This window comes from Podarcis tiliguerta (assembly GCF_965153285.1).
Source record: "Podarcis tiliguerta genome assembly, chromosome: 2".
Taxonomy (NCBI): Eukaryota; Metazoa; Chordata; class Lepidosauria; order Squamata; family Lacertidae; genus Podarcis; species Podarcis tiliguerta.
The window spans coordinates 9,632,386-9,658,841 of NC_139535.1; the positions used below are offsets into that span (position 1 = coordinate 9,632,386).

A 26,456-nucleotide genomic window follows, 5' to 3' on the forward strand; every position below is an offset into this window, starting at 1 on the left:
TTATTGCTGATGCATATTATTATTATTATTATTTATTAAGATTTCCCAACTTCATTTGGATGAATTTAAACCTGCTGCCACCCTGCAAAAGGAGTGTGTCCAAACTCCTGAGAAGACTATTCTGACAGAGCTACAATTCTCAAGGCTTCCTGTGAAGAGATATTGACCGTTACACCACTCTGCAAGTTGTAGCTCTGTGATGGGACATCTCCTGACAATTCCCAGCACCCTTAACAACTCCCAGGATTATTTGGGGGAAGACATGGCTGTTCCAAGTGACATCACAGTGCTTTAAACGTATGGTGAATGTGGCATGTATCTTCTCTGCTACCCAGCATCGTAAATCATGACTTAAGTCATCAACTTTGCCTTCCCACAAGGAGAGCACTTTACACACCACGTTTCCTTCTGTGTGGGATCATTCTTGTGGGGTGAGGCTCTGGCTTTGCTGACTCCATTCCCTTCTTCCTATCCCCCCATGCTGCCTGAGTTTGGGCGGGTGGTTGAGAAAGACGGGGTCTTTTTGAGCGTGGCACCATTCGCTGTGGAATGCCCTCCCAAGAGAAACAGATGTAGCTATGCCACTGCTCACTGTCAATCACACAGGCTTTTTCAGAACATTTTGGGGGTGGGTGATGGCATTCACTGCTTTTGCTCACCGATATGGAGGGGTTGACTGCTGCATAGTTATTTCTGTAAGACTAGTTTTATTTTAAAAGCTTTAATTGTTGAAAATTACTTCTTTTAGTTGCCTTGATTTCCACACTCTCCACCCCCAAGGAAAGGCATTTCTTTCTATATCCTAAATATATAAAATAAAATTTACTGACGCTTTCAAGGCACAAGCTGCACAACCAGAGTTATAACCTTTTTCCAGTCCTGTGTGGATTATTTTTTTGGGGGGAGGGGGGGAAGAATTTTTATTTGATTTTACAAATTCATTCAAAATCACAGATAATAAAAAATACACAAGATTCTTCCGAATCTCAAGACCTCCCTGCTCCCCTCTGTGGGTTCTTTAGATAATTTTTTCAACTGCATACTATAAGTCCTCCTAATTTTCAGCCCTCCATTGTGTCCAAAGTCTGTATAACATTACAAGAGTTATTTAAGACCTGCCAAAGTGTTCAAGTGTTTACAGTGGTCTGTCAAGTATAGTATAATTTTCTCCCATTCTTTGTTGAAGTTTCGATCCTCCTGGTTTCTGATTTTCCCCAAAATTTGTGCCATCTCTGCATAAGCCAATAGTTTGCGCTGCCAGTCCACTCTAGTAGCACCTTGCTTTCTTTCCAACCTTGGGCGAGCAGCATTCTTGCCGCTGTTGTAGCATACATAAACAGTATTTTTGGTATCTCTGCACTTACAATTCCTAACAAAAAGGCTTCTGGTTTTTTAAACAAACATTATTTTAAACATTTTTTTCAGGTTGTTGTATATCATTTCCCAGAATTCCTTTATTACTTTACAATTCCACTACATACGGTAAAAGGTGCTTTCCTTTCCTTTACATTTCTAGCAAATATTTGAGCTTGTCCTATACATTGTTGCTAATTTAAAGGTAAAGGGACCCCTGGCCATTAGGTCCAGTCGTGACCGATTCTGGGGTTGCAGCGCTCATCTCACTTTATTGGCCGAGGGAGCCGGCGTACAGCTTCCGGATCATGTGGCCAGCATGACTAAGCCGTTTCTGGCGAACCAGAGCAGAGCACGGAAACGCCGTTTACCTTCCCGCTGGAGCGGTACCTATTTATCTACTTGCACTTTGATGTGCTGATTAGACAGTGTTCTCAAAGCTACCAATAGGAGTTTGACCAAACTGCAGGAGGCAGTAGAAGACTGGAGTGCCTGGCGTGCTCTGGTCCACGGGGTCACGCAGAGTCAGACATGACTAAACAACAACAACTTTGATGTGCTTTCGAACTGCTAGGTTGGCAGGAGCAGGGACCAAGTAACGGGAGCTCTTCCATCGTGGGGATTCAAACCGCCGACATTCTGATCGGCAAGTGGTTTAACCCACAGCGCCACCCGCGTCCCTAATTTTGCTAATTTACTCGGCGTTAAATACCAGTGGTACATCATTTTCATATAGTTTTCTTTTAATGTATAACACGCTGTAAATTTCTAATCTTCTCTACATAGTTTTTCCCATGCTGAAAGCTGTATGTTGTATCCAAAATCCCTTGCCCATTGTATCATGACCAGTTTAACTTCTTCATCTTTAGTAAACCATTCCAATAATAATTTATACATTTTAGAGAGTAATTTCACATTATTCTCCAACCATTCTCAGACCTCAATATCTCATTAGAAAATCCCTTTCTTTTATGTGTTTTAAAAACATCTCTTTAACTGGTGATACTGTAACCAATCCGTTAAAAGATCTCGTATACCCTCAATTTTTTTCAATTTCAACTGGTGCTCTTCTTCTACTAATAATTCCTTATATGTTGCCCAACCCTTTCTCATATTCAATTTTTTCACATAAATCGCTTCTAGTGGGGAGAGCCACTATGGTGTTTTCTGCTCCAAGAGATTTTGTATTTTTCTCATACGACATATAGTGACTTTCTTAATAAGTGGTTCAGGAAATCTCTGTGTACTTTGACTTTTTCATACCATAAATATGAATGCAACCAAATCTATTATCGTGACCCTCCAAATCTAAAGTATCTGTATTTTGTAATGTTATCCATTCTCGGGGCCAGCAAAAGCAGGACACCTCATAATATAACCTTAAATCTGGCAGGGAAAAGCCGCCTCTATCCTTAGAATCTATTCATAATTTGTGTTCTATTCTTGGCTTCTTCCCCTGCCAGATAAATTTTGAAATTTCTACTGTACTGTGTGGATTTTCTCATGTGCACAAAGGTCTGTCTTCCGAACGAATGTTTTCCCACAGAGGGCGCACGTGTATGACTTCTCCCTCATGTGTATTATCTCGTGTTTTACAAGTTTGGACTTTATAGGGAAGCTTTTCCCGCATTGTAGGCACTCATACGGCTTCTCCCCTCTGTGCTTCCTCACGTGGTTGTTCAGGTAACGCTTTTTGTCGAAGCTCTTCCCGCAGTCTGAGCACTTGTACGGTGTCTCCAGTGTGTGCAGCCTGACGTGTTCCTGTAAGACTGAGCAATTGTCAAAGTTTTTGCCGCAGTGAGTGCACGTGTACAGAGATTCTCCTGTGTGGATTCTCATGCGCTGCACGGAGCCTGAACTGCAACTGAAGTTTTTCCCACCATTAGGGTAATTATACACGTTCCATAATCCTGTGTGGGTTCTCTCATGTGCAAGAAGGCCCTGCGCCTGAATGAAATTGTTTCCACAATAGAATGACAGGTACGGCTTCTCTCTGATGTGAATGCTCTGCTGTACCATAAGGTCTGAGCTCCGTTCAAAGTTTCTTTGACAGTCAGTTGATGCTTTTTGTACCTCAGTACACTCTGTTCTTTGTGATCCAGCGGATTCTCTCTCCTCTCTGCTAACGTCTGCATAGAAAGTGGATTTTTCCACCGGACCACTCTCATAGCTTCTCTCATCATTCAACAGCCCTGGCTGATTCTCAAACATTATTTGCTTTTGATGGTCATGGAATTCCTCCTCTCTTCCCAGGCAGGCATTGTTTGCTTCTCCTTCCACAGAATCTTCCTGGTGGAGGGTATCTGTCTCATCCTCCAATACCCGCTCATTACCTGTAGGAATAAAAAAACCCCAGAGAATCTCATCTGTTCTGGAGTAATTATTCCAAACAGAAAATCAACAGAGTTTAGTATCAGAGCTGTTGCAGGCAGAATATGTGAGAATATTCTCTTTCCCCCCTCATAATACGAGAATTAAAGTCTTCGGCTGAAATTGTGTAGTTGTAGCTTCAGCGCAGACAACAGAAAGCACTTCTAATTAAATTTTAAAACTACTAGACAAGGCAATGGCTGCTGCCTTAGTTTATGGGAGTCTTCTGTTTTTTTTAAGGATTAGAGAAATTCATGGAAAACAGGTCGGTCGTGTCGTACTGGATTTCTCTAGTCAAAAATTGTCCAGCTCTGAATATCAGATGCTAGAGTAAAAAAAAACAAAAACCCAGAAAATAGAGGGCTGAGGCCTATAAACCCAGCTTGAGGAAAGGTTACAGCTTTTAGGACTTTTTAGTTAAGAAGAAAGAAGAGTAAGGGAAGGGATGTGATTGTGATATGGAGAAAGTGAACAGAGACATTTTCCACCTTATCTCATAATACTAGAATCTGGAGACATCCAATGAAATTGAACAAGGGCTTGAGGGGGTTGAGTGACAAGGGAAGCGTCGTGGTGAGGGAGAACTGTGGACAGGGGTGCCAACTTTAATAAAATATTGGGGAGGGGGGTCAGGTAAGCCCCACCCCACATAATAGATGCAGTGCACTCACTCCATTTGAATGGCAACACCCGTCAACTTGGGGGAGGGACTCCCCTCAAATTCGCCTTAAGGGTGAAGTCAACCTGTCGGAAGTTGTGGCTGTAGGGACCAATGCGGGATAATGATAATAATGATGACAGACAAGTGCATATTTGCCAGAGGGGGAGGGGGGGAGGAGTGAGAGGAGAAACCGCCTCATGAAAACCTGAGCATGGTGAATCCTTACTCGGCAATCTCGTCACTTCACTCTGCCTGTCCGCGGCTTCTCTGATGACCTGCCCAGCCCAGGTGTCCCGTGGCAGAAGCTGGCCCGTCTCAGAAGGATCCGCAGCCATCACCGCAAAAGGCACAGGTACCTGAAACAGCAGTGAGGAAGATCATGAACAGAAAAGGCCATATGGCTTCCGCCAGCCTGAAGTTGGATAACAAGTAAAGTGGTACCTCGGGTTAAGAAGTTAATATGTTCTGGAGGTCCGTTCTTAACCTGAAACTGTTCTTAACCTGAAGCACCACTTTAGCTAATGGGGCCTCCTGCTGCTGCCGCCACTCAATTTCTGTTCTCATCCTGAAGCAAAGTTCTTGACCCGAGGTACTATTTCTGGGTTAGCAGAGTCTGTAACCTGAAGCGTATGTAACCCGAGGTACCACTGTAATGGTCCAAAGGAACCCGACATGACATACACTTTCTGGCCACCAAGATCTGGGCTAGAGCAAATCCCTCCAAATACATTAATTTCCATGGGTTAGTTAACACCCAGACACTTGAAATAGCAAATTACCATATTGGCTCGAATATAAGCCGCACCTGCAAATAAGCCGCACCTTTAAAATTCAGCGGCTTAGAGGAGGCTTGGAGCAGCGGACGGGATGTGCCCCATTGCCCCCGGGCTGCTCTTGGAGGGGGGGAGCCAGGCTGCTTTGCCAGCAGACTCTGCCCCTACCCCCTTTCATTCTGATGGCTCGGGGGAGGCTTGGGAGCAGCCAGCGGGCTGGGCGGGTAGGCTGGGTGCCGTTGCCCCTTCCTGGCAGCAAAAGGTTGCAGATATAAGCCGCACTTGACTTTTCACGATCTGAATTTGGGGGGGAAAGTGCAGCTTATATTCGGGCCAATACGGTAACCGATAGAAATCCATTTCAGCACCATATCATAGACACCATATGCCAGCAGGTGAAGAACTAGATGTGTCTAGCAGTCTGGATACTTATCTCCCCCTCCCACCCCACAGGCGAAATTTGGCAGGTAGGCGGGGCTGCCCACCTGTCAATCCCTCGACATCACAGTGACATGATGAGGTGCCCACACATGCAAGCTCTAACAACCAGGTGATCGTCATTTGCAAACACTCACCATTAGCTGAACACAGGCCCAATGGAGAGTCCTGGAAGGTCTAAATCAGTCATCTCCAAACTCGGCCCTCCAGCTGTTTTGGGACTACAATTCCCATCATCCCTGACCACTGGTCCTGTTAGCTAGGGATGATGGGAGTTGTAGTCCCAAAACATCTGGAGGGCCGAGTTGCCAGAAAGAGCTTCCCCACTGCTGCTGTACACCTTCAGAATTTCTCACCTTCTGTTCTGGACCGTCCATCTCGTCCTGCCCCAAGAGGAATCCCTCTGCCAGGGCCACCGCCTGGGTGCAGGTCTCTGGTTTTCGCTCCCTGACCCAGCTCTGCATGTCTCCCGGCAGGATGCTCAGGAGCTGCTCCAAGATCAGCAGCTCCAGAATCTCATCCTTCGTGTGCCTCTCTATTTTCAGCCACTGGCCACAAAGCTCTCGGAGCCGGCCATAAACGCCTCTCGGACCCTCCGCCTCCCGATAGCGGAGTTGCCTGAAGTGCTGCCGCTGCTTCTCCCTCGCAATGGCCTCCCCTTCCAAGATGGCCGCCTTCACCTTCCTGTAGTCTCCCTTGTCCTGGGCACTGAGGCCGCTGAAGGCCTGCTCAGGCTCTCCGCTGAGAGCCGGAAGGAGGGCCACCCACTTGTCCCGAGGCCACCGGCAGGCCGAGGCTACTTGCTCAAAGGAGGCCAGGAAGGCCTTCGCATCCTCCCATGGGGAGGGCTCCTCAGATATCTGTAGGTCCCTGCATCCTGAGTTGGGAGCCTGCAGCATCCTCAGAAACTCCTGCAACTGGGCTTCCCAGCGTTCCAGCGCCCCTTCTTCCGGCTCACGTTTTATATAATGGGAAGGTGTCCCAATAAGGAACTGCCCCGTGCCCCTGTGATGTGGGGCTTTCGCTACACCTTCCATTTCTTCCCATGCTTTGGAGCCAGTCACGTTCCGCATGTCCATTTCGAGAACCGGACGGCCCCTTCCTCCTCCTCCTCCTCCTCCTCTCGCTTTCTCTCCCGTCTCTTGTCAAAAATGGAGGCGGTCCAAGACCCTCAAGGGGGTCTGCAAAATCAGTAGAAGTGGTTTATTTCTAAGCGACGGCCAGAAATTCCTGAGCCAAGCCAGCGAGGGAGGCTCCTCCTCCTAACAGCAAGAAACAAAAAATAAATGAGAGGAAACATTTATTTTATTTTTTGCTTGTTACTTTGTCAGTGTTGTCAATATTGTTTTATAGATTATGACTGCTGTAGTACTTTGTGAATCCTATAAGACTTTTGCTGCCATTGTGCTGTTTTCTTCGGGTGGTGGTGGTGTTAATAGTATTTTATATACTGTAATTGTTTTACTGATTATTTGTAATTCTTTTGCTGGTGGTTTGTTATTCATTCTATATGGAACGTATTTGTGATATCCTGTTGTGTTATTGTTACTTATCTATCCATGGGATAGCTCAGCATGAGAGTCTTAAATCTCAGGGTTGTGGGTTCGAGCTCCACACTGGGCAAAAAGATTCCTGCATTGCAAGGGGTTGGGCTAGATGACCTCGTGGTACCTTCCCATCTGGAGGCAGCCCTGTTTAGGGAAGCTTTTAATGTTTAATGGGTTATTGTATTTTTAGTGTTTTGTTGGAAGCCGCCCAGGGTGGCTGGGGAAACCCAGCCAGATGGGCGGGGTATAAATAATAAATTATTATTATTATTATTATTATTATTATTATTATTATTATTATTCCAACTGATTCACTTGAATGAAAAGTGGCATAGAATAATAACAAATCAAATCAACTGAAGAGGAGGAGGACCTGGCTATAGTACTGAGACTGACCTGAAAGTGCATGGAGGTAAAGGCTACAAGCTAGGAGGACCATTCTCTGCCTCGGTACCCAGAGGCAAGAAATGCTGGGGAGAGTGGCTTATGAGCTCAGGCCCTGCTTAAGCGCTTTCCAAGAGGCATCTGGTTGGCCACAGGGTGCTAGACTAGATGGGCCACTGCCCTGATCCAGAAGGGCTACTCTTGTGTTCCGTGGAACCTCCAAGTCCGGAAGCAAGCTACCTTTGAGATCCTGAAGAACAGCTTAGCCTTTAAAGGTGAACTGGCTTTTAGCTTTCAGCTCAGCGTCCACGTTCATTATTATTATTATTTTTTGAAGCAGGGTTTCTCCTACTTTACCTGCAATTTCTTTTTTTTTCTCTGCAGCACTCTGGAACTAATAATAATAATAATAATAATAATAATAATAATAATACAACTCACCTCTCCCTATAAGCTAAGCAGTGCACCACCAATGTGCCTGGGCAGCACCTGCTGCAGTTCCACAGTGCTTTGACAAAGAAGGGAGGAGGAAATTTCAAAAGTCAGATTCCCACCAGGAAGAGGAGGGAAGAAAGGGCACCGGAAATGACGTCGCCCAGCACGTTTCTTCCATAACAAAGAAAAAGGATTCCTTCTTCCCTTCCTCGCCTCCCCCGCAATTTCCTTTCTCAGGCTCAGAGCAGAACTCGATAGGTTTAACCCTTTGGGCGCATCTCTCAACTTTAAAAAAAAGTCTGTGATTTGCTACAGAACTGGATTATGTTTTGCTATGAAAAGCTGTGCCCAGGGCTACATACATACCATGCATTTAAGACACATTTAATGCACATTCAACACACACACCCAATCCTGGGAGCTGTAGTTTACGCCTTCATGGAGCTACAATTCCCAGCACCCTTAGCAAACTACAGTTCCCATGATTCTTTGGGGGGTTGACCTAGGAAGCTGGGGCAGGAGATGGGTGAAAGAGGAGCTTTCAAACAGAGGGAACCAAATTATCCTCCAGTTCCTCTGCACTAGAGTCCTCTGCTGGTCCAGCTCAGGTAAAGGCCCTCTCATTACTGCCTCTTGTTTATTTATTTCCTAGATCCATAAATTTGGAAGGGACCGCGAGGGTCATCTAGTCCAACCCTCTGCAATGCAGGAATCTTTAACCCAACATGGGGCTCGAACCCATGGCCTATTATTTATTATGGATTTATTCATCAACTTACATAAAACCACGATTCAAACATATTGCATTTTTTTTAAAAAAACAACAGCTCGGGAACAGTGTATTTGTTTCTTTATTAAAAACGACATGTCACTTAATTGTTGAAACCTCTAAGTGATTTACATGGAACATAAAATGCAATTAGCAGCCAAAGTCAGAAGTCAAAAACAAGTTGACATAAAAAAAAAACCACCAACCCACCATACCCAAGTATTTATTTATTTTTTAAACCAGGAGTTGAAAATACATGGTTGGCATTCACTTTCCCTCAGAGCAGACCTATTAAAATGAATAAATATGACTAAGTTAGTTCCATTAACTTCAGTAGTTGAATACCACCGTAGTTGAACTATGACATTTGCTCCCACAGGAGGCAGTGATGGACAACAAAATGGATGGCTTTAAAAGATGGGACAAATTGACAAGGCTATCAGACAGCTCTTGTGCTCAGGACCCGCTTGCAGGTTTCCCATAGGCATCTGGGTGGCCACTGAGAGAACAGGATGCTGCACTAAGATTGGCCACTCTGGTCTCATCCAGAAGGCTCTTCTTATGTTCTTAGCAGCTGAAGGGCCACCTATTAGCACCCACCCTCCACTCTCCTGGCCTTAGTAAGTGATGGCTCCCCTGCCACAGGATTTCCCCAATTAATGCTACTTCAGGGTGTATGCTGCTCGAGGTGCACTTAGGGGTAATTGTTCTTATAGACACGAAATCCAGCATCTTATAGACACGAATTCCACCTCCAGCATCAGAGGCCACATTCCTCTGGTTGACACTAGTTGCTGGGAAGCAACAATTGGAAGAGGGCTGATTGGCTTCCCAGTGGCATCCGCTTGGGAAATAGGATGCTCCAGTAGTGGGAAGAAGACCCAGAGCCTGGGGAGTGGTGGTGGGACAACGATGAGCAGTCAGAGGGAGAAGACTGGGAAGAGAAGGTGTCAGAGGCTGAGGAAGCAACAGGGCTTAGTGAGCTGGGAGAGGCAGAGGCAGAGAGCAGTGCAGAATCAGGGGCAGAAGCTGATGCAGGAGTGTGGGATGAGGGAAGCTGAGAAGCAGAGAAGGGTCAGGCTGGGGAACTGTCACAGATTTCTCCCCTTCCTGCTGCAACGAGCTCCCTTTCCCCCGAGTTTCCCAGAACCAAAAGAGGCAGAAAAAGGGTGGAGGAGAGAGTAGTGATGCACAGGCTCAGTCTTCAATTGCTTGGGGAAAACCCTGGATTTGGCAGCTATGGGGAGGCAGAAACCTTCAGTCTCAGCAACTTCTTCATGGGAGCAAGACCTACCAGGGATGCATCACTGTGCTCATGAGGCCTGACACTCTGCCAAATTGATGCAGATCATGTTTTTGCTATTAATGGCAATTTGCACAGTGTGATTTACTGCTGGCTCGCTCCTGACACTATGTTCTCATGAGAAAGGATAGACTGAGGTTGGTGGGACAGTGCCCCATTCGTCCTGATGGACTAGTCTCCACTGGCACCAGCTCTCGGAAATAGGACCGTCTAAACAAGCTAGCTGGCAAAGAGGCTTCTTGAGGCAGAGCGCTTCCCAGTTGCCATGGTCTGAATCCCAGCACTGCACCACTTCACTTCCTAGAAGGGCTCAGAGTAATGCCTCCATCCGCATCCGGGAAAATCCATACAGGAGGAGACGATCGTGCAGTCAGAGACCGGAGCGACTGCTGAAGGTCCAGGACTACCAGAGTCCGGGACGTTTGTTCCATGTTTCTACCTCGCATGGATTCTCACGTGGGCCTTCAGTTTCGAACTCTGGTTGAAGCATTTCCCGCACTCGCCGCACCTGTACGGCTTCAGGCCCTTGTGGATCCGGACGTGGGAGACGAGGCTGCCCTTGACGTTGAAGGTTTTCCCGCAGTCCGGGCACTGGAAGGGCTTCTCCCCTGTGTGGATCCTCTGGTGTCTGACGAGGTCGGAGTTCATGCCGAAGGACTTGCCGCAGTCCGAGCACTCAAAGGGCTTCTCCCCCGTGTGGACCCGGTGGTGGCGGATGAGGTCGTAGTTCATCCGGAAGAACTTGCCGCAGTACGAGCATCCGTACGGCTTCTCTCCCCGGTGGATTCGGTAGTGCCGGAAAAGCCCGTACTTAGTGCTGAAGGATTTGCCGCAGTCCAAGCAACCGTACGGCTTCTCTCCCGTGTGGGTCTTGTGATGTCGGATGAGCTTGTCCTTTGTGCGGAAGGCCTTCCCGCACTCCACACATTTGAAGGCTTTCTCTTCTGCCTCGGTCCTCTCGCTTGCCTTGGAGTTGGAAGTCCGTCTGTATTCGGTCAGGGTCACAGGCCTCTCCCTGGTAAGAAGTCCACTCAGTCCTTGGTAAAGGCCCACGTTAGGAATCAGCTGATCCATCCTCTGCCTCGGACAGCTTGCCTGTTCTTGCCTCCATGGCCCACACAGACCCTCATTCGACCCTGCCTGCTTGCAGGGCTTGAGCCCATTGGCTGTCTCTCTCTCCTCCAGCATCCCTTGCGGTTCTTGCTCAGAGCTTTCTTGCCCGTGATCCTCTTTCTGCATCACATAGTGCTTACCTGAAGGAAGAAGGAGACAGATGAAATATAAGAACATCAACACTTTAAGTGTCAGGTACTGTACCAGGCAGAGGGCCTTCTCGGTAGTGGCGCCCGTCCTGTGGAACGCCCTCCCATCAGATGTTAAGGAAATAAACAACCACCTGACTTTTAGAAGACATCTGAAAGCAGCCCTGTTTAGGGAAGTTTTTTAACGTTTGATCTTTTATCGTGTTTTTAATATTCTGTTGGGAGCCGCCCAGCCAGATGGGCAGGGTATAAATCATCATCATCTTCATCATCATCATCATCATCATCACCTCTTCCCATACAAAACAACCCGGACCCTGCGTTTGTCAGCTGAGGCCCTTCTTTATGCCCCCCCTTCCCAGATAAGTTTGGAGGGTGGCAACAAGAAAATGGGCCTTTTCTGTGGTAGCTACCTGACTATTCAATGCTCTACAGTTAGCATGGAGTAATCCCTGTTTAGTGAAGTTTTTAATGTTTGATGTTTTATTCTGTTTTAAAGCTGTTGGGAGCTGCCAGATAGGCAGGGTATAAATATTTATTAATTATTATTATTATTATTATTATTATTATTATTATTATTATTATCATCATCAGCATCATATTACTTACCCCCTGAGCCAGCATTTCCTCCACACTCATGTTTCAGCACGTTCCACATCTGCCTGCCTGCATCTCCTAAAGTAGTTGCCTCATCTGGGACATTCACAATCACCTTCTGAAAGAGACCCGGGCCCTGAAACAGCAGGGGTCATGTTGTTCAATGATTTTTGTTATTCACAGCATTTAGACACACTTTGTGTAGACCAGAGTTCCTCAAGCTTAGGTCCACAGAAGTTGCTGGAATACAAATCCCATCATCCCTCGTTGTTGGCTAAGATGGCTGTGGATGATGGTATTTGTAGTCCAAACAACGTCCGGGGCCCACATTTTGAAGAACACTGTGATAACTGGGCAAGATGTATCAACTGTTTGACACGACATAAGGTAGCTTCCTTTGGTTCTTGATCTCGCGATCCAGCTATGGATAGTTCAGGATTCCCAGGATGCAAACAGCCTACTTGGTTTAAATGTCTGAAGTTATTTTAACAGACAATGCAAACATAACGTATATGCTGTGGGAGTGTCAGCATGCCTTTGGAGACAAATCCTGCACCATATAAATTCAATGACAGGAGAAAACTCTCCCCCAGTTGATTATTTTTTATTTGATTGAGGGGGAAATATCTGCAAAACAACAGCCTTTTAACAAACCAACCAACAAACAAAAGCAACCTTTGTGATGGCAGCCAGAGCAGTCTGGGCTTGAAAGTGTAAAGATTATCAGGTTCCAATTATATGGGAATGCCTATGTCTTAAATTTGCAAAAATGCACAAATCAATTAATTTGATTCATAAGAGGAGTGGTATATTTTACAACACAACGTCTGTTGAGAGATGGGCGTTTTTTGTGAATCACTGCAACACAAATTTTGGAAATACAGTGGTACCTCTGTTAGCGAACGGGATCCGTTCCGGAGGCCCGTTCGCAACATGAAAAGAACACAACCAGCAGCGGCGCCTCTGCGCACGCACGGGTTGTGATTTGCGACTTCTGCGCATACGCGTGACGTCATATTGCGCACTTGCGCAAGCGGCAAAACCTGGAAATAACCCTTACCGGTACTTCCGGGTCGTCTTACTTCCTGAAAGAACATAACATGAAGCGGACATAACATGAGGTATGACTGTCTTAGACTGGAAACTTTGTTGACTTTGATTTGTGCATATTTTGAAGTACAAATTATAATTATTATCATTATTATAAAAAGAAAGGAAACAGCCTCACCTGCTCTTCCCAACTCCCTGCCTCCCCCTGAGCCGGCAAGAAATTCTCCGCCAGGGCCACCGCCTGGGCACAGGTTTCAGGAGCCTGATCCTTCACCTGACTCTGGATCCCTCGAGGCAGGACATCCAGGAACTGCTCCAAGACCAGCAAGTCGAGGATCTCCTCTTTGGTACGTCTCTCCGGTTTCAACCACTGGCGGCAAAGCTCCCAGAGCCGGCTGCAGGCCTGGCGGGGGCTCTCAGCCTGGTGGCAGTGAGATTGCCTAAAGCGTTGCCGGTGGCCCTCAGTGCTGAGGGCCTCCTTCTCCTCCTTTACTTTGGTGTTGGGGCCCTTTTCTCTCAGATCGAGCTTGACGCGGACCTGGCGGCTCGGCCCGTTGAGGATCGGAAGGAGGTACCCTTCTTTTGGAGGCTGGCTGGCTGCAGTGATGGCCTCAAAAGGGGCTAGGGAAGTCCTCAGGTCCGCCCAGGGAGCCAATTCCGCCAGCTGCGAGCTCCCCGCCTCAGAGTGGGGTGACTCCATCGCCTTGAGGAAGGCCTGCCACTGGGCCTCCCAGACCTGCTGCAGGCCCTCGCACCCCGCAGGTCCCGCCTGAGCAGAAGGGTGGGGCTTTTTCCTCAGTCCCTTGGATCCCATCTCAGACTTCAGACCCGCTGGGTCCTTCCTCTCTGTTTTCACACCCAGCTTCAATTCCTGATCCAGCACCGCCTGGAAGTGGAGATCCGGAGCCAGCAACTCCCCCTCCCTCCCTTCCGCCATTTAGGAATTGGAGCTCTGGCAGTTGGGAAGGGTAGATGGAATTCGAACTCAGAGCAGCGCTTCCGCCCCTGACAGCTAATGCAGAAGAGGAATCCAGCCAATCAGATTAGTGCACCCAGCTACTGCGGTATGACAGGGCGAGTTCAGAGGGATACAGGGCAGAGCTATCTCCGCAACGGCGCTTGGAAGCTACCCTTGGCCGCGGATGGGATATCCAAGCGCTTTCTGCTGGAAAAAAAACCAAGAGCAACCTGTTAAGTTGTTTCAAACTGTTTTTAATATTTTTTTAAAAAAATATTTAATCATTTTTTCAATACAAACAACAACCGCAAAAGACACATACAACAAAAACCATAATAACACTAATAACACAATTTGACCATTCAGATTTGAATACTGATATACCTATGACTGGGATGCGGGTGGTGCTGTGGGTTAAACCACAGAGCCTAGGATTTGCTGATCAGAAGGTCGGTGGTTCGAATCCCCACAATGGGGTGAGCTCCCGTTGCTCGGTCCCTGCTCCTGCCAATCTAGCAATTCAAAAGCACATCAAAGTGCAAGCAGATAAATAGAGCAGACTAGGGTAGAATCTACACACAGATAAAAACAGTTCTGAAAAAGCTTTTTAAAAAAGCATTTAAAAGAAATACATTGAATTTTCCATAAGGCTCAGCATCGCCATGACAGCATCCATGGCAGATGGCCATCCAACCTCTCCTTTAAAACCTCCAAGAAAGGGGAGTCCACCATCTTCTGAAGGGAGTCCATTACAATACTGAGCTGGAGGGTAAATGCTTCAGCTGACAGGACAGTTTGCAACATAATAATAATAATAATAATAATAATAATAATAATAATAATTTAGACCCCGCCTTCCCCAGCCAGAGCCGGGCTCGGGGCGGCTAACACCAGTAAAATTACAGTAAAAACATAATAGGGGCAAAAAAAAAACAATTTAAAATACAGGTTAAAATGCAATTTAAAATGCAGCCTCATTTTAAAAGTAGTCCATTGATCAAAACCATAAGGGGAGGGAAACATACGGGTCAGACTGAGTCCAAACCAGAGGCCAGACGGAACAGCTCTGTCTTGCAGGCCCTGCAGAAAGATGTCAAGTGCCGCAGGGCCCTGGTCTCTTGTGACAGAGCATTCCACCAAGTCGGGGCCAGTACTGAAAAGGCCCTGGCCCTAGTTGAGACCAATCTAACCACCTTGCGACTTGGGACCTCCAAAATGTTGTCATTTGTGGACCTTAAGGTCCTCCACGGGGCATAGCAGGAGAGGCGGTCCCGTAGGTACGTGGGTCCTAAGCCGCATAGGGCAATAAGGAGCAATTAATCATCGAGATCCTACTTTCCAATGGGTTTTTTAAAGATGTGAACACACACAGCCTCCCAAGGGAGACCGTTCCTCTGTCAAGGAATTTTGGACTGATGGAAGTTGTAGCCCAAAACGCCTGGAGCGGAAGACAGCAGGCTGGCGAAGGCAGGGGCTGGAGGGACAAGTCATTTGACTTCTACATAGAATCACAGAGTTGGAAGGGACCCTGAGGATCATCTAGTCCAACCCCGGCAATGCAAGAATATGCATATGGCAGGTTACAACCAGAGCCAGTCTCCCCAGTTTCCTATCCCTTAGGCGGAGGGTCTGCAAAGGTCCCCCTCTCTGTTCTTCCACCCTCCAACCTCTTTGCATCCCCAAGCTCCCCCCCAATATAAAAGCTGGATGGATATATATATATATATATACACATCATTTCTCTTTTTGCACCTTCGGCTCACCGCTGCTTGGATTTCAGCAGCCTCCAACTCCCGCCTGCATCCAGAGAGCCATTTCGCTTTCCGGATAGAGGGAACGGAAAAGGCACGAGCTCCCCACCCCCGACCTCTCTATGGTAGCGACATCCCACCTACTCCCCCCTCCCCAAATTTCCCCCCTCCCCTTCCTCTCTAGGAACCCCGATCTCGACTGCTGGATTTAACCATTACAGCACCAAACACAAGAAGCTCCTTCTCTGGGTGGGTCAGAGCCCAGGTGGTTCTTTGCCTGCCTGCTTCACGGATGCGTTTTGGCCATAGCTGTCAACTTTTCCCTTTTCTTGAGAGGAATCCTATTCGGAATAAGGGAATTTCCCTTAAAGAAAGGGAAACGTTGACATCTATGGCTTTGGCGCATGGGTTTGTTTTCGTTTGCATTTCACAACAGAGCATCTATACTGCTTGTATAGTTTGGTGCCTCCTCCAAAAGCGGGTTAGGTCTTTCGAGAGAGAGAGAAAGATTGCTGCCAATTGCTGCAGTGAATCACCGAATCTTAAGAGTTGGAAGGGACCCCCAAGGGTCATCCAGTCCAACCCCTTGGACTGCAGGAAGCTCGGCTAAAGCATCCATGACAGATGGCCATCCAACCTCTGTTTAAAAACTTCCAAGGAAGGAGAGTCCACCACCTTCTGAGGGAGATCCTTCCACTGTCTAACAGCTCTTACTGTCAGAAAGTTCTTCCTGATGTTTAGTTGGAATCTCCTTTTTTATAACTTGAAGTCATCGGTCCTACCCTCCAGAGCAGCAGAAAACAAGCTTGTTTCCTCTTCCATGTGATAGCCCTTGGGATATTTGACAATGGTTATCATATCTCCTCTCAGTCTCCTCTTTTCCAGGCTAAACGTACTCAGCTCCTTCAACCTTTCCTCATAAGGCTGTTTCCAGACCCTTGATCAGGGGTCCCCAAACTAAGGTCCGCGGGCTGGATAAGGCCTGAAGGACTTGTTTATACTGCCCGTGGTGACCCCCGGCTGCCCAATTCTGGGTCGGAGGAGCACCGGAAATACCATGTGCGCATGCGCAAGTGTTATTTGCATATGCGCAAGCATTATTTCCGGTGCAAGTCCGGGTCGGAGGAGGCCTGTGCACATGCACACAAGCTATTTCTGGTGCTCCTCCGACCTGGAAGTGTGCTGGAAATAGCGTGTGCACACGTGCTCCCCAGCCATCCTGCCTGCTGCGCAATTGGCGCTGGAGACCCAAGGCACAATAAGTTTGCTGACCCCTGCCCTTGATCATCTTGGTTGCCCTCCTCTGCACACATTCCAGCTTGTCAACAACCTTCTTAAAATTCCAGGTGTGTTTTAACCAAGGCAGAATAATTTGTATTTTAATTTGTATTAAAGTCTGCTTCTCTGCACCTCTGTGATCTGTGCACGTCATGATGCAGGATTTAGGTTGCCAACTTTGTACAGAGGTACCCCGTAAGAACAGTCCTGTTCGGAACAATTCGGTTTACGAACTCCGCAAAACCAGAAGTAGTGTCCCGGTTTGCAAACTTTACCTCGGTCTATGAACAGAATCCGAAAGGTGGAAGGGCACCAGCAGCGGGAGGCCTCATTAGGGAAAGCATGCTTCGGTTTAAAAACGGTTTCGGTTTAAGAACGAACTTCCAGAACGGATTAAGTTCATAAACAGAGGTACCACTGTATTTAAAAAGTCAAGGTTACAGGGCTGCACTAATGAGGCCTCCATCTGCACTGTAAATTCAAAGCCGTATCATACCACTTTAAACAGGCATGGCTTCCCCCAAAGAATCCTGGGAAAAGTAGTTTGTTAAGGATGCTATGTTAGGAGACCCTGGCTCACGTCTTACAGCTATAATTCCTAGAATTCCCTGGGAAGAGGAATTGACTGTTAAGGGACATTGGGAATCGTAGCTCTGTGAGGGGAGCAGGGTGTCTCTTGACAACTCTCAGCACCCTCAACAAACTACAGTTCCCAGGATTCTTTGGGGGAAGCCATGATCGTTTAAAGTGGCATGGTAGTGCTTTAAATGTATAGTGTAGGTGGAGCCTAGGACCTGGGGAAAGCTCACCAAATCCGTCATTGTCTCTCTCCTAGCTTGACCTACCTCACAGGGTTGTTGTGAGCTTCTCAGAAGAAAGGACGGGGGTAAATAATATATTTGTGTTTGTTCCTGTAGGCATTTGCCTGGTCTTTAGCTTGAACAGGAAACATTTCCGAAACATGTACGTTTCCAAGCACAATTCAAAGTGTTGGTGCTGACCTTTAAAGCCCTAAACGGCCTTGGCCCTGTATACCTGAAGGAGCGTCTCCACCTCCATCGTTCTGCCCGGACACTGAGATCCAGCACCGAGGGCCTTCTGGCAGTTCCCTTCCTGTGAGAAGTGAGGTTACGGGAAACCAGACAGAGGGCCTTCTCGGTAGTGGCGCCCACCCTGTGGAACGCCCTCCCTTCACATGTGAAGGAAATAAGCAGCTATTTTCTTTTTAAAAGACATCTGAAGGCAGCCCTGTTTAGGGAAGTTTTTAATATTTAATGCTGTATTGTTTTTAACACTCGATTGGAAGCCGCCCAGAATGGCTGGGGAAACTCAGCCAGATGGGCGGGGTATAAATAAATAAATTATTATTATTATTATTATTATTATTATTATTATTATTATTATTATTTCATGCATTTATGCAAAGACTTAATATTACCCTCTTGGCATCTGACCTTTCAGGAGCTTTAAGCCCAGTGTGAGGCTCTTGTTAGGCTCCAACTCGCCACAGATCCATCCTTGTTGTTCAGCAGCATCTGAAGGGCCAATGGAAGACAATGGTTCTGCCAACTCCAGGTCCGGATGCCATAGACCTCAGAATATCAGCTGTCTGCCAGGGATTGCTGGCAGCCTGGTTCACACATTCCTTTAAACCACAATTAAACTAAACTATGGTTTAAACAACAGGAGCTTTGCTCCTCCCTCATCCCAGCTGCCGCCAGGGAAACAAACCATGGTTCTGGCTCGCTGTATGTTTCCCTCAAGCAAAGCATGAGTGCTAAGCCAAGAAGAAGGGGGCCTCCAGCCATCCTCCTTATTGTGCATTCTTGATTATTTCTGCTCATGATGGTATTGGGCGGTTAAACACGATCAGACCTTCACTTAAGCTTACACCTGCAAAGGTTTAGGGGTAGACATCCTGCTGCATATGGAATACCATAGTTACACGAATCTAATGAGATATTGAATCTAATGAGCACTTTGAAACCCAAAAAGTATTTGCTGGCGAATGTAAATGCTCCATCAAATCTAGTGCACACCCTAATTTTTGCGACATATTTTGGCCAAAAAAAGGTGCTCATTACATTCGGGTAAATACGGTAGGTGCAGATTCCTGCTGAAATCCTGTAATAATAATAATAATAATAATAAAAAATAATAATAATAATAATAATAATAATAATAATAATAAAATATAATAATAGTAAATAATAATAATAATAATAATAATAATAATAATAATAATAATAATAATAATAATAATAATTTACCATATGTTCTGATTTATTTTTGGACCCCATTTTTTTCCTTTTTGCAAGTGCCCCTCCAGACGGCATTAATGCAGTAACACTGGGGAAGTATCCCAGAACAACTCATACTATGGAGTGATCCAAGATAATCTCACCGCTAATATGTCAGTGGTCACAACCATGACTTTAAAACCCCCTTACACTATTTTCAACAGTCATGGCTTCCCTTTTGGAATCCTGGGACCTGTAGTTTAAGGGTGCTGGGGATTGTGGCTATGTGAGGGGTCTCCTACCAGCTCTCAAGCACACTTAACAAACTACAGAGGATGGACAAAGGCTCCCATCAGCCCCAGCCAGCATAGCCAATGGTCAGGGATGATGGGAATTATAGTCCAACAACATCTGGAGGGTCACAGGTTCCCAGCCCGCGCCAGAAATTTAAGCTATATTGTCCGTAGGTAGTCAGTGAAACTGTCGTTTCCTCCTCCTCTCTGCTTTCCCTTCCGTTCTTCAAAGTGGCTGAAGGGTTGTTTGTTTTTTCCAAGTTTTTTACATGTCTACTCAGAGGTAAAGACCACTGAGTAAAGTGGAATGTTTTTCCAGATACAGTGGTGCCCCGCAAGACGAATGCCTCGCAAGACGGAAAACCCACTAGACGAAAGGGTTTTCCGTTTTGGAGGTGCTTCGCAAAACGAATTTCCTATGGGCTTGCTTCGCAAGACGAAAATGTCTTGCGAGTTCCTGCGATTTTTTTCCGCTCCCCACCCCCTTTTTCTAAGACACTAAGCTGCTAATAGCCTTTTAGCAGCTAATCCGCTAACCCCTTAAGCCTTTAATAGCCTTTAATAGCCGCTAAACCGCTAATAGCGCTAATCCGCCAATGGGCTTGCTTCGCAAGACGAAAAAACCGCTAGACGAAGAGACTCACAGAACAGATTCTTTTCGTCTTGCGAGGCACCACTGTACTTTTCATGTTGGCGACAAACACTTTTGAGACATGCATTATTTTGTGATATGATTATTCAGCTTTACTAGCAAACCGGAGGTTAAACTAACCCTTTTCCAGCCCTGGGAGGAGTGCAGGGAGCGTTTGTGCCACATACTTACACACTGCAGCCAAAACACCAATGTGTCGCGACACACTGTTTGGAAAGCACTGGCGTATAGGATTGCAGCCTGATCTCTAGAATGACCCTTGATATAAATAAAAAAGGAAGTAATCTTTTAATGGTGTTACAGGACACATTATACCCAATTATTCAATGTAACGCCTTTCCTGTGTCAGCTATGCAGTGAGGTTGCATCCAATTTCTCTTTCCCTAAACTGAACTACCGTAAATTGTGTCAACGCACACACAAGCCACACAAATGACAGATTAAAACAGGTATGGTTTTGGACGTTACCTAAAATTGAACCACCCCAACTACCTGTAAAAGTGAGTAAAAACAAAGCTATTTCAGAAGGCAGTCTTATAATATTAAAAGCATATTTTTTTCAAATATGTAGCCTCGGGGCTTCCTCGCCATAGCACAGGGGTTCTAGCTTGAATAAAACATGGGGGAGGCAGATAAGCCCTGCCCTACATAATCGATCACATGATGTGGTGTGCACACACCATTTCAATGGCGATGCCCATCAACTTTGGGGGGACCCGGCCCCCTGTTTTCGTGTGAGTGAGGTGGGTGGGTGTTTTGGATCAGGTTAGCCATATTGATTTGTATGCTGTTGGTGGATTATTGTCATTGTCCTGTTGGGCTGTGTATGTGATAAAGGGGAGCCATACCGGGGTGAAGGCGTCTTCTTCTGTTTGTCCCCGTGTCAGTTTCAGTTTATTAGTTATTTTTTCTAGTAGGGCTGTTGCCCATACTATTTGGTACCATTGGTCCATACTTACTCCTGACAGGTCTCTCCAGTGTCTGGCTATGATGCTTCTGGCTGCTGAGAGTAGGTGGGTTATGAGTTCTTTGTGGTGTAAATGGGCATTGTTGTCTTGGAAAATGTTTAGTAGGGCCAATTCTGGGGTGATGTCTATTACTTGCTTAGTTATTTTACATATTTGGGACCCGGCCCCCTGAAATATTTTATGGAGTGGGGGGGGGGGTGAAGGCATCTTGGCCCCTAGAAATTGGCTCCTATGCCACAGCAATATCAGGAATACCTTAGAAGTCGTCTTAAAACCACCAGTTTGTCATTTCTAACAAGACCGACAATACTTGAGATGTTTAGCAAAATATCTAAATTAAGTCCAAATGGAATCACTGGTGACGCAACAGCTTCAAACCGTAACTTCCCCTGACTGGAGTAACAGCAGTCCTCAGGCTGCTTTCTTCCTTCTCTCCTCAGGGCAAGGTGGTCCTCCATTAGCACCTGTGGTGGCGTTCAGGTGAGGGAGCAGATTGAAAGAATTATGATCTCATCTACAACAGAAAAGATACTTGTTCCCTAATAAATAAATTAAAAAATCCCTCATGATCTCTTTCCACAATCAGAGCCTTTAAAAGTCCTCCCTTCTAATGAATATTATCTGATATGATATCCTCATTCTTCCTCTGGGTTATTTCCTCTATAAAGGCCGATACGCAAATGCTTGTCACAACATGGCGATTTCATAGGAGTTCTCCTCAGCGTGGACTCTCTTATGCTGGCTAAAAGCAGGAGGGTCCATGAAACTTTCCCCACACACCAAGCAAGTCTGTGGCTTCTCCTCCTGTGTGTGTGTTTGCATGTGCTTGACAAGAGTTTTTCTGTGAGCGAAGCTCTTCCCGCATTCCGAGCACTTATGAATCCGCTCTCCTGTGTGGATCTGCTGGTGTTGGAGGAGGCGAGAGCTGACGCCAAAACTTTTCCCACAATCTGCGCACTTGTAGGGCTTCTCCCTCGTGTGGGTTAGCTGATGTCGGATGAGGCAAGAGCTGAGGTTGAAACATTTCCCACAATCCGCGCACTTGTACGGCTTCTCTCCCGTGTGGATTCTCTCATGTACAACAAGGCTCCCCTTCTGACTGAACGTTTTCCCGCACTCCGCGCATCTGTAGGGCTTTTCTCCCGTGTGGGTCCTCTGGTGCCGAACAAGGTCGTGTTGTATAATGAAGGATTTCCCGCACAGCGAACACTCGTAGGGTTTCTCCCCCGAGTGGAACTGTATGTGCGACATGAAGTTTCCGATCCAACGGAATCTTTTGCCACAGTCCGAGCATTCGTACGGTTTTTCTCGTGTGTGAAGTCGCTGGTGCTCGACGAGTTTAGAGTTCACGCTGAAGGATCTCCCACAGTCCAAGCACTTGCACGGCCTCTCTTTCGTGTGGGTTTTCTCGTGGGCTACGAGGTTCCCTTTAAGGGAGAACTTTTTCCCGCATGCTGAGCATTTGTAGGGCTTCTCGCCCGTGTGGCTTCTCACGTGTGTGACCAGGTTGCACTTCTTGCTAAAGCTTTTGCCGCACTCGGAGCATTTGTACTGCGTCTCCCCCGTGTGGGTTCTGTAATGCCTGATAAAGTCAGCGTTCATACTAAAGGATCGCCCGCACTCCAGGCATGTGTATGGTTTCTCCCCTGTATGGTTTCGGCGATGTCTGACAAGATCGGCGTTTTTACAGAAGGACTTCCCGCAGTCCGAGCACTTATAGGGCTTGTCCTCGGTGTGGAGTCTCTGATGAATGACAAGGTTCCCTTTCTGAGAAAAGCTCTTCCCGCAGACCGCACAGGCGAACGGTTTCTCTCCAGTGTGCATTCTCAGGTGAGCGACCAGGTGGCTCTTCGTTCCACAGCTCTTCCCACAGTCCGAGCATTCGTACATTTTGTCTCCCGTGTGGGTTCTGTAATGCCTAACGAAGTCGGAGTTCATGCTGAACGACTTCCCGCAATCGGCGCATTTGTACGGCTTCTCCCCGGTGTGGTTTCGGTGGTGCCTGGTGAGGTCAGCATTCTTACAGAAAGACTTCCCACATTCTGAGCATTTGTACGGTTTCTCTTCCATGTGGATCCTCTCGTGGACCGCAAGGTGCCCTTTCTGAGAGAAGCTCTTACCACATGCTGAGCATCCGTACGGTTTCTCCCCCGTGTGGGTTCTCTGATGACTAATAAGGTGAGAATTCATGCTGAAAGACTTTCCGCAGTCTGGACACTTATGTGGTTTCCCTTCCATGTGGGTGCATGTAGACCTTGGAGAGTCCATCTCACATTCGGTCAAAGCCACTTGCTTGTCATTTTCCTCAATCTCCTCCTTGGCTGCGATGGCATCTAAATCTTTAAAGTTTTTTGCACACAGAATGGGCTCATCCATGTCTGTTTCTGGATGCCTTTGCCTTCTGCCTTCCCTCCATGCTGAGGGACCCTCTCTTTGGTAGATGTCCCACGTTTGTTTCCTTAGCCAAGGGCTTTTGTGCATACGATCCTGGGCATCTTCTCTGCTCAGAGTTTCCTTATAGAAGAAAGAAAAATTCCTGAGTGAGTCCTGAATCTGGAGGTTGCAAAACCGAAGGTCCTCCAGATGTTGCTAACTATATCTCCTGTCACCCCTGATCATTGGCAATGCTGATAAGGTCTGTTGGTAAAGCATGAGACTCTTAACCTCAGGGTCAGAGATTCAAGACACACGCTGGGCATTGCAGGGGGCTGGACCTTTGTGGTCCCTTCCAACTCTACAATTCTATGATGCTATGATGGGAGTTGAAGGCCAAATCCACACCACACATGCCACTCCTAACCACAGCTGTGGCCTCTCTCAAATAATCATGGGAACTGTCCTCTGCCCATGGTGGGGCGAGCTGTTAGAGGAGACCCTCTGCTCCCCCCACAGAACTACAATTTCCCGAGAAGTTAAAACAATCAATCTTCCTTCCCAGAGAACTTGGGAAATTGCTCTGGGAGGTATTTCCAATATGCGTAGGACCAACTTGGATGGCTTTAAAAGAGGGTTAGGTAAATTCAGGGAGGATAAGGCTATCAGTAGCTACTCACCCTGATGGCTATGCTTTGCCTCTAGCCCAGGGGTTAGCAACCTTATTCAGCCGTGGGCTGGTCCACCGTCCCTCAGACCATGTGGTGGGCCAGACTATATTTTGAAAAGAAAAGAAAAAATGAACAAATTCCTATGCCCCACAAATAACCCAGAGATGCATTTTAAATAAAAGGACACATTCTACTCATGTAAAAACATGCTGATTCCTGGACCATCGCAGGCCGGATTTAGAAGGCGATTGGGCCGCATCTGGCCCCCAGGCCTTAGGTTGCCTGCCCCTGTTCTAGCCAAAGACACAATGCTAATTGCTTCACAAGTGCTGTTGTGTGAGTGGCAGTTGCCCCCCCGAGCTTCAGGCAGGGGACATTCCCAGTCCCACCTGGGATTGCCCCTGGTGCCTTCTGAATGCAAAGGAAATGTTCTTTCTCTGCTTTCTGAGCTAGCACCCTTCCCCTCCAGATGCTTTGGACTGCAATTCCTATCAGCCCCAGTCAGTGATCAGGGATGATGGGAGTTGTAGTCACAACAACATCGGCTGGCCCTGAGTCTTGAAGGCCACTCCCTGCAAGGCCCTTTCCACCTAGCCTAGGGGGCAGGTGCCTGGTGAGACCGGAGGAACATCGCTATGCCTGACAACAAACCCCTATTGGATTCTTTTGCCCCATCTTTTTATGCCTGCCAAACAGCCGTATCATGCTTATGATAATATTTTATTCTCTTGTTAGTTGTGCTGTTTTAAATGTGAATTTTATATCTGACTTCACTTAGCATTGGTTTTATCTCTTTAAATTTTTTGTTGTTAATTTTGTTTCTGTTAAATGTATTCTGTAGTTGACCTCCTTTGAAATGTTTTATTTTGAAATCTTTAAGATAATATTTTAGTTCCGTTAATTATGCTGCTTTGGCTGTATACTCTATATTTGACTTTCTTCAGAAATGTTTGATTCTGGATTATTTTACTGACATTTTAATATGCTGTAAACTGCTTTGAGATTTTTCTTAAAAATATAAAGCAGTATAGAAATGAAGCAAACAAGCAAACAAACAAACAAACAAACAAACAACATATGGGCACGAGGATGGTGCCTGACATCTCCACCACCTGGGGATCATTGGATCGGGACTGTTTTCACCCAACACTGTGAAATTCTATCAGTTATATTTTATCTGCACCATCGGAATGACTTTCTGGAACCCAGTTGCTTTTTTCTGTGCAGCCTGAGCAGGAGCAGTCACCCTTAAGAAAAAGAGGTCGGAATAGGCCAATGCAGTGGACACTTGGGTTGCGGATCCGTGCGGGAGGCACATTCGCAACCCACAGCATTCGCAACCCACAGTGCTGCGTCTGTGCATGAGCAGGTTGCAATTCAGCGCTTCTGCGCATGCGCAAAGCGCAATTTAGCGCTTCTGCGCATGGGCGGCCACCGAAACCCAGGAGTAACCCGTTCTGGTACTTCTGGGTTTCGGCGCGTCCATAATCTGAAAAAACGCAACCTGAAGCGTCTGTAACCCGAGGTCTGACTGTATCTCTGCGGCCTGTCCCTGGATCAAATGGCTTTTCTTCTTTAAGTTCTCAAAGCTCTTAACCTAGCCTGTCATCGGAACTAGCCAGATGTTTATCTGAGAACCAGTCACAGTCAGTTCATCATTTGAGAAATAAAATTTTAGAGGCTTCTTGCCCCCAAAAGGGCAACTAAAACATTCCATTTTGGCAACTGCAACCTTGGTTTAAGGAGTCATTTGGCACCTAGCTTATATATCGGAGTTTCTAACCCTGATAAGGAGCACAGGACCACAGGTCCACGTAGCTCAGGACAATGACTGGCAAGGTCGCTCCAGGGTTTCAGGCAACCCTACCAGGATGTGCCCCCGGGGCTTGAACCAGGACCTTCTGCATGCAAAGCAGATGCTCTGCCACTGGCTTACAAAAGAAAGGGGGGAGAGAGGCGCCTATTCCCTTGCCATAGGAAACCAGAATGCAGCTCTTTCGCCTCCTGAATTTGTCCCCTTCAGGCACCCTTCCCCTCTTGCTCTGCATAGCCGAAACATGCTCCTGCAGGGCAACTCACCTCGTCCTCCTCCTCCTCCTGCAGCCATTCAAAAGTTGCCCTCCCCTGGACCAAGGAGGCGGGTCAGGAATAGGCCCTTTCCCCATCTGCCTTGCCTAGCATTCCCGGGCCCCTCTAGGAACAAGCATCTCTCTCACTTTAACGCCTTCTGGAAGTCTGCATGGGGAAAAGCTCACGGCTGCTGGTGCTGTCACTCTGTGCCCTGTGCTAGATTGCCTGTGGCTTCTTGTCCAAAAAAACAACAAACAAAA

The 26,456-nt window shown here is 46.8% G+C and overlaps 3 protein-coding genes across 8 annotated transcripts; all 3 read right to left on the bottom strand.

Annotated features, from left to right (window-relative positions):
• Window positions 1-902: 902 nt before the first annotated feature.
• Window positions 903-8,150, bottom strand: LOC310670398 (uncharacterized protein). Of its 2 annotated transcripts, none has more exons than XM_083425681.1 (4): window positions 7,968-8,150; window positions 5,952-6,857; window positions 4,590-4,740; window positions 903-3,686 (listed from the first exon to the last, which is right to left on the bottom strand). In XM_083425681.1, exons 2-4 carry the CDS (start codon window positions 6,672-6,674, stop codon window positions 2,833-2,835), a joined length of 1,728 nt encoding a protein of 575 aa, XP_083281807.1. In that variant the 5' UTR covers window positions 6,675-6,857; window positions 7,968-8,150; the 3' UTR covers window positions 903-2,832. The 2 variants fall into 2 exon arrangements, with proteins under 2 accessions (XP_083281807.1, XP_083281808.1); XM_083425682.1 differs by having other exon boundaries at window positions 4,611-4,740; window positions 7,968-8,149.
• Window positions 8,151-8,794: 644 nt separating this feature from the next.
• On the bottom strand, window positions 8,795-15,769 carry LOC310670419 (uncharacterized protein). Of its 2 annotated transcripts, none has more exons than XM_083425754.1 (4): window positions 15,653-15,769; window positions 13,121-14,104; window positions 11,905-12,028; window positions 8,795-11,286 (listed from the first exon to the last, which is right to left on the bottom strand). In XM_083425754.1, exons 2-4 carry the CDS (start codon window positions 13,877-13,879, stop codon window positions 10,469-10,471), a joined length of 1,701 nt encoding a protein of 566 aa, XP_083281880.1. In that variant the 5' UTR covers window positions 13,880-14,104; window positions 15,653-15,769; the 3' UTR covers window positions 8,795-10,468. The 2 variants fall into 2 exon arrangements, with proteins under 2 accessions (XP_083281880.1, XP_083281881.1); XM_083425755.1 differs by having other exon boundaries at window positions 15,664-15,754.
• Window positions 15,770-20,379: 4,610 nt separating this feature from the next.
• LOC310670367 (uncharacterized protein) lies at window positions 20,380-26,318 on the bottom strand. 4 transcript variants are annotated; one of them, XM_083425603.1, is made up of 4 exons: window positions 26,206-26,318; window positions 24,136-24,229; window positions 21,248-23,596; window positions 20,380-20,838 (listed from the first exon to the last, which is right to left on the bottom strand). In XM_083425603.1, the coding sequence occupies exon 3, from the start codon at window positions 23,561-23,563 to the stop codon at window positions 21,770-21,772; it is 1,794 nt and encodes a 597-aa protein (XP_083281729.1). In that variant the 5' UTR covers window positions 23,564-23,596; window positions 24,136-24,229; window positions 26,206-26,318; the 3' UTR covers window positions 20,380-20,838; window positions 21,248-21,769. The 4 variants fall into 4 exon arrangements, with proteins under 4 accessions (XP_083281729.1, XP_083281728.1, XP_083281727.1 ...); XM_083425602.1 differs by lacking the exon at window positions 24,136-24,229; XM_083425601.1 differs by lacking the exon at window positions 24,136-24,229 and having other exon boundaries at window positions 20,380-20,818; window positions 21,232-23,596.
• Window positions 26,319-26,456: the final 138 nt, after the last annotated feature.

What these genes read in the sequence shown, in the direction of transcription:
- LOC310670398 (XM_083425681.1), bottom strand. Translation starts at nt 6,674, where the DNA reads ATGGACATGCGGAACGTGACTGGCTCCAAAGCATGGGAAGAAATGGAA. An exon ending in TGGACGGTCCAGAACAGAAG is followed by an intron (nt 4,741 to 5,951) that starts GTGAGAAATTCT and finishes CTGCTGTTTCAG; the next exon opens with GTACCTGTGCCTTTTGCGGT. An exon ending in TAAGGATTCACCATGCTCAG is followed by an intron (nt 3,687 to 4,589) that starts GTTTTCATGAGG and finishes TTATTCCTACAG; the next exon opens with GTAATGAGCGGGTATTGGAG.
- LOC310670419 (XM_083425754.1), bottom strand. Translation starts at nt 13,879, where the DNA reads ATGGCGGAAGGGAGGGAGGGGGAGTTGCTGGCTCCGGATCTCCACTTC. An exon ending in CAGGGAGTTGGGAAGAGCAG is followed by an intron (nt 12,029 to 13,120) that starts GTGAGGCTGTTT and finishes CTGCTGTTTCAG; the next exon opens with GGCCCGGGTCTCTTTCAGAA. An exon ending in AGGAAATGCTGGCTCAGGGG is followed by an intron (nt 11,287 to 11,904) that starts GTAAGTAATATG and finishes TTCTTCCTTCAG; the next exon opens with GTAAGCACTATGTGATGCAG.
- LOC310670367 (XM_083425602.1), bottom strand. Translation starts at nt 23,563, where the DNA reads ATGCACAAAAGCCCTTGGCTAAGGAAACAAACGTGGGACATCTACCAA.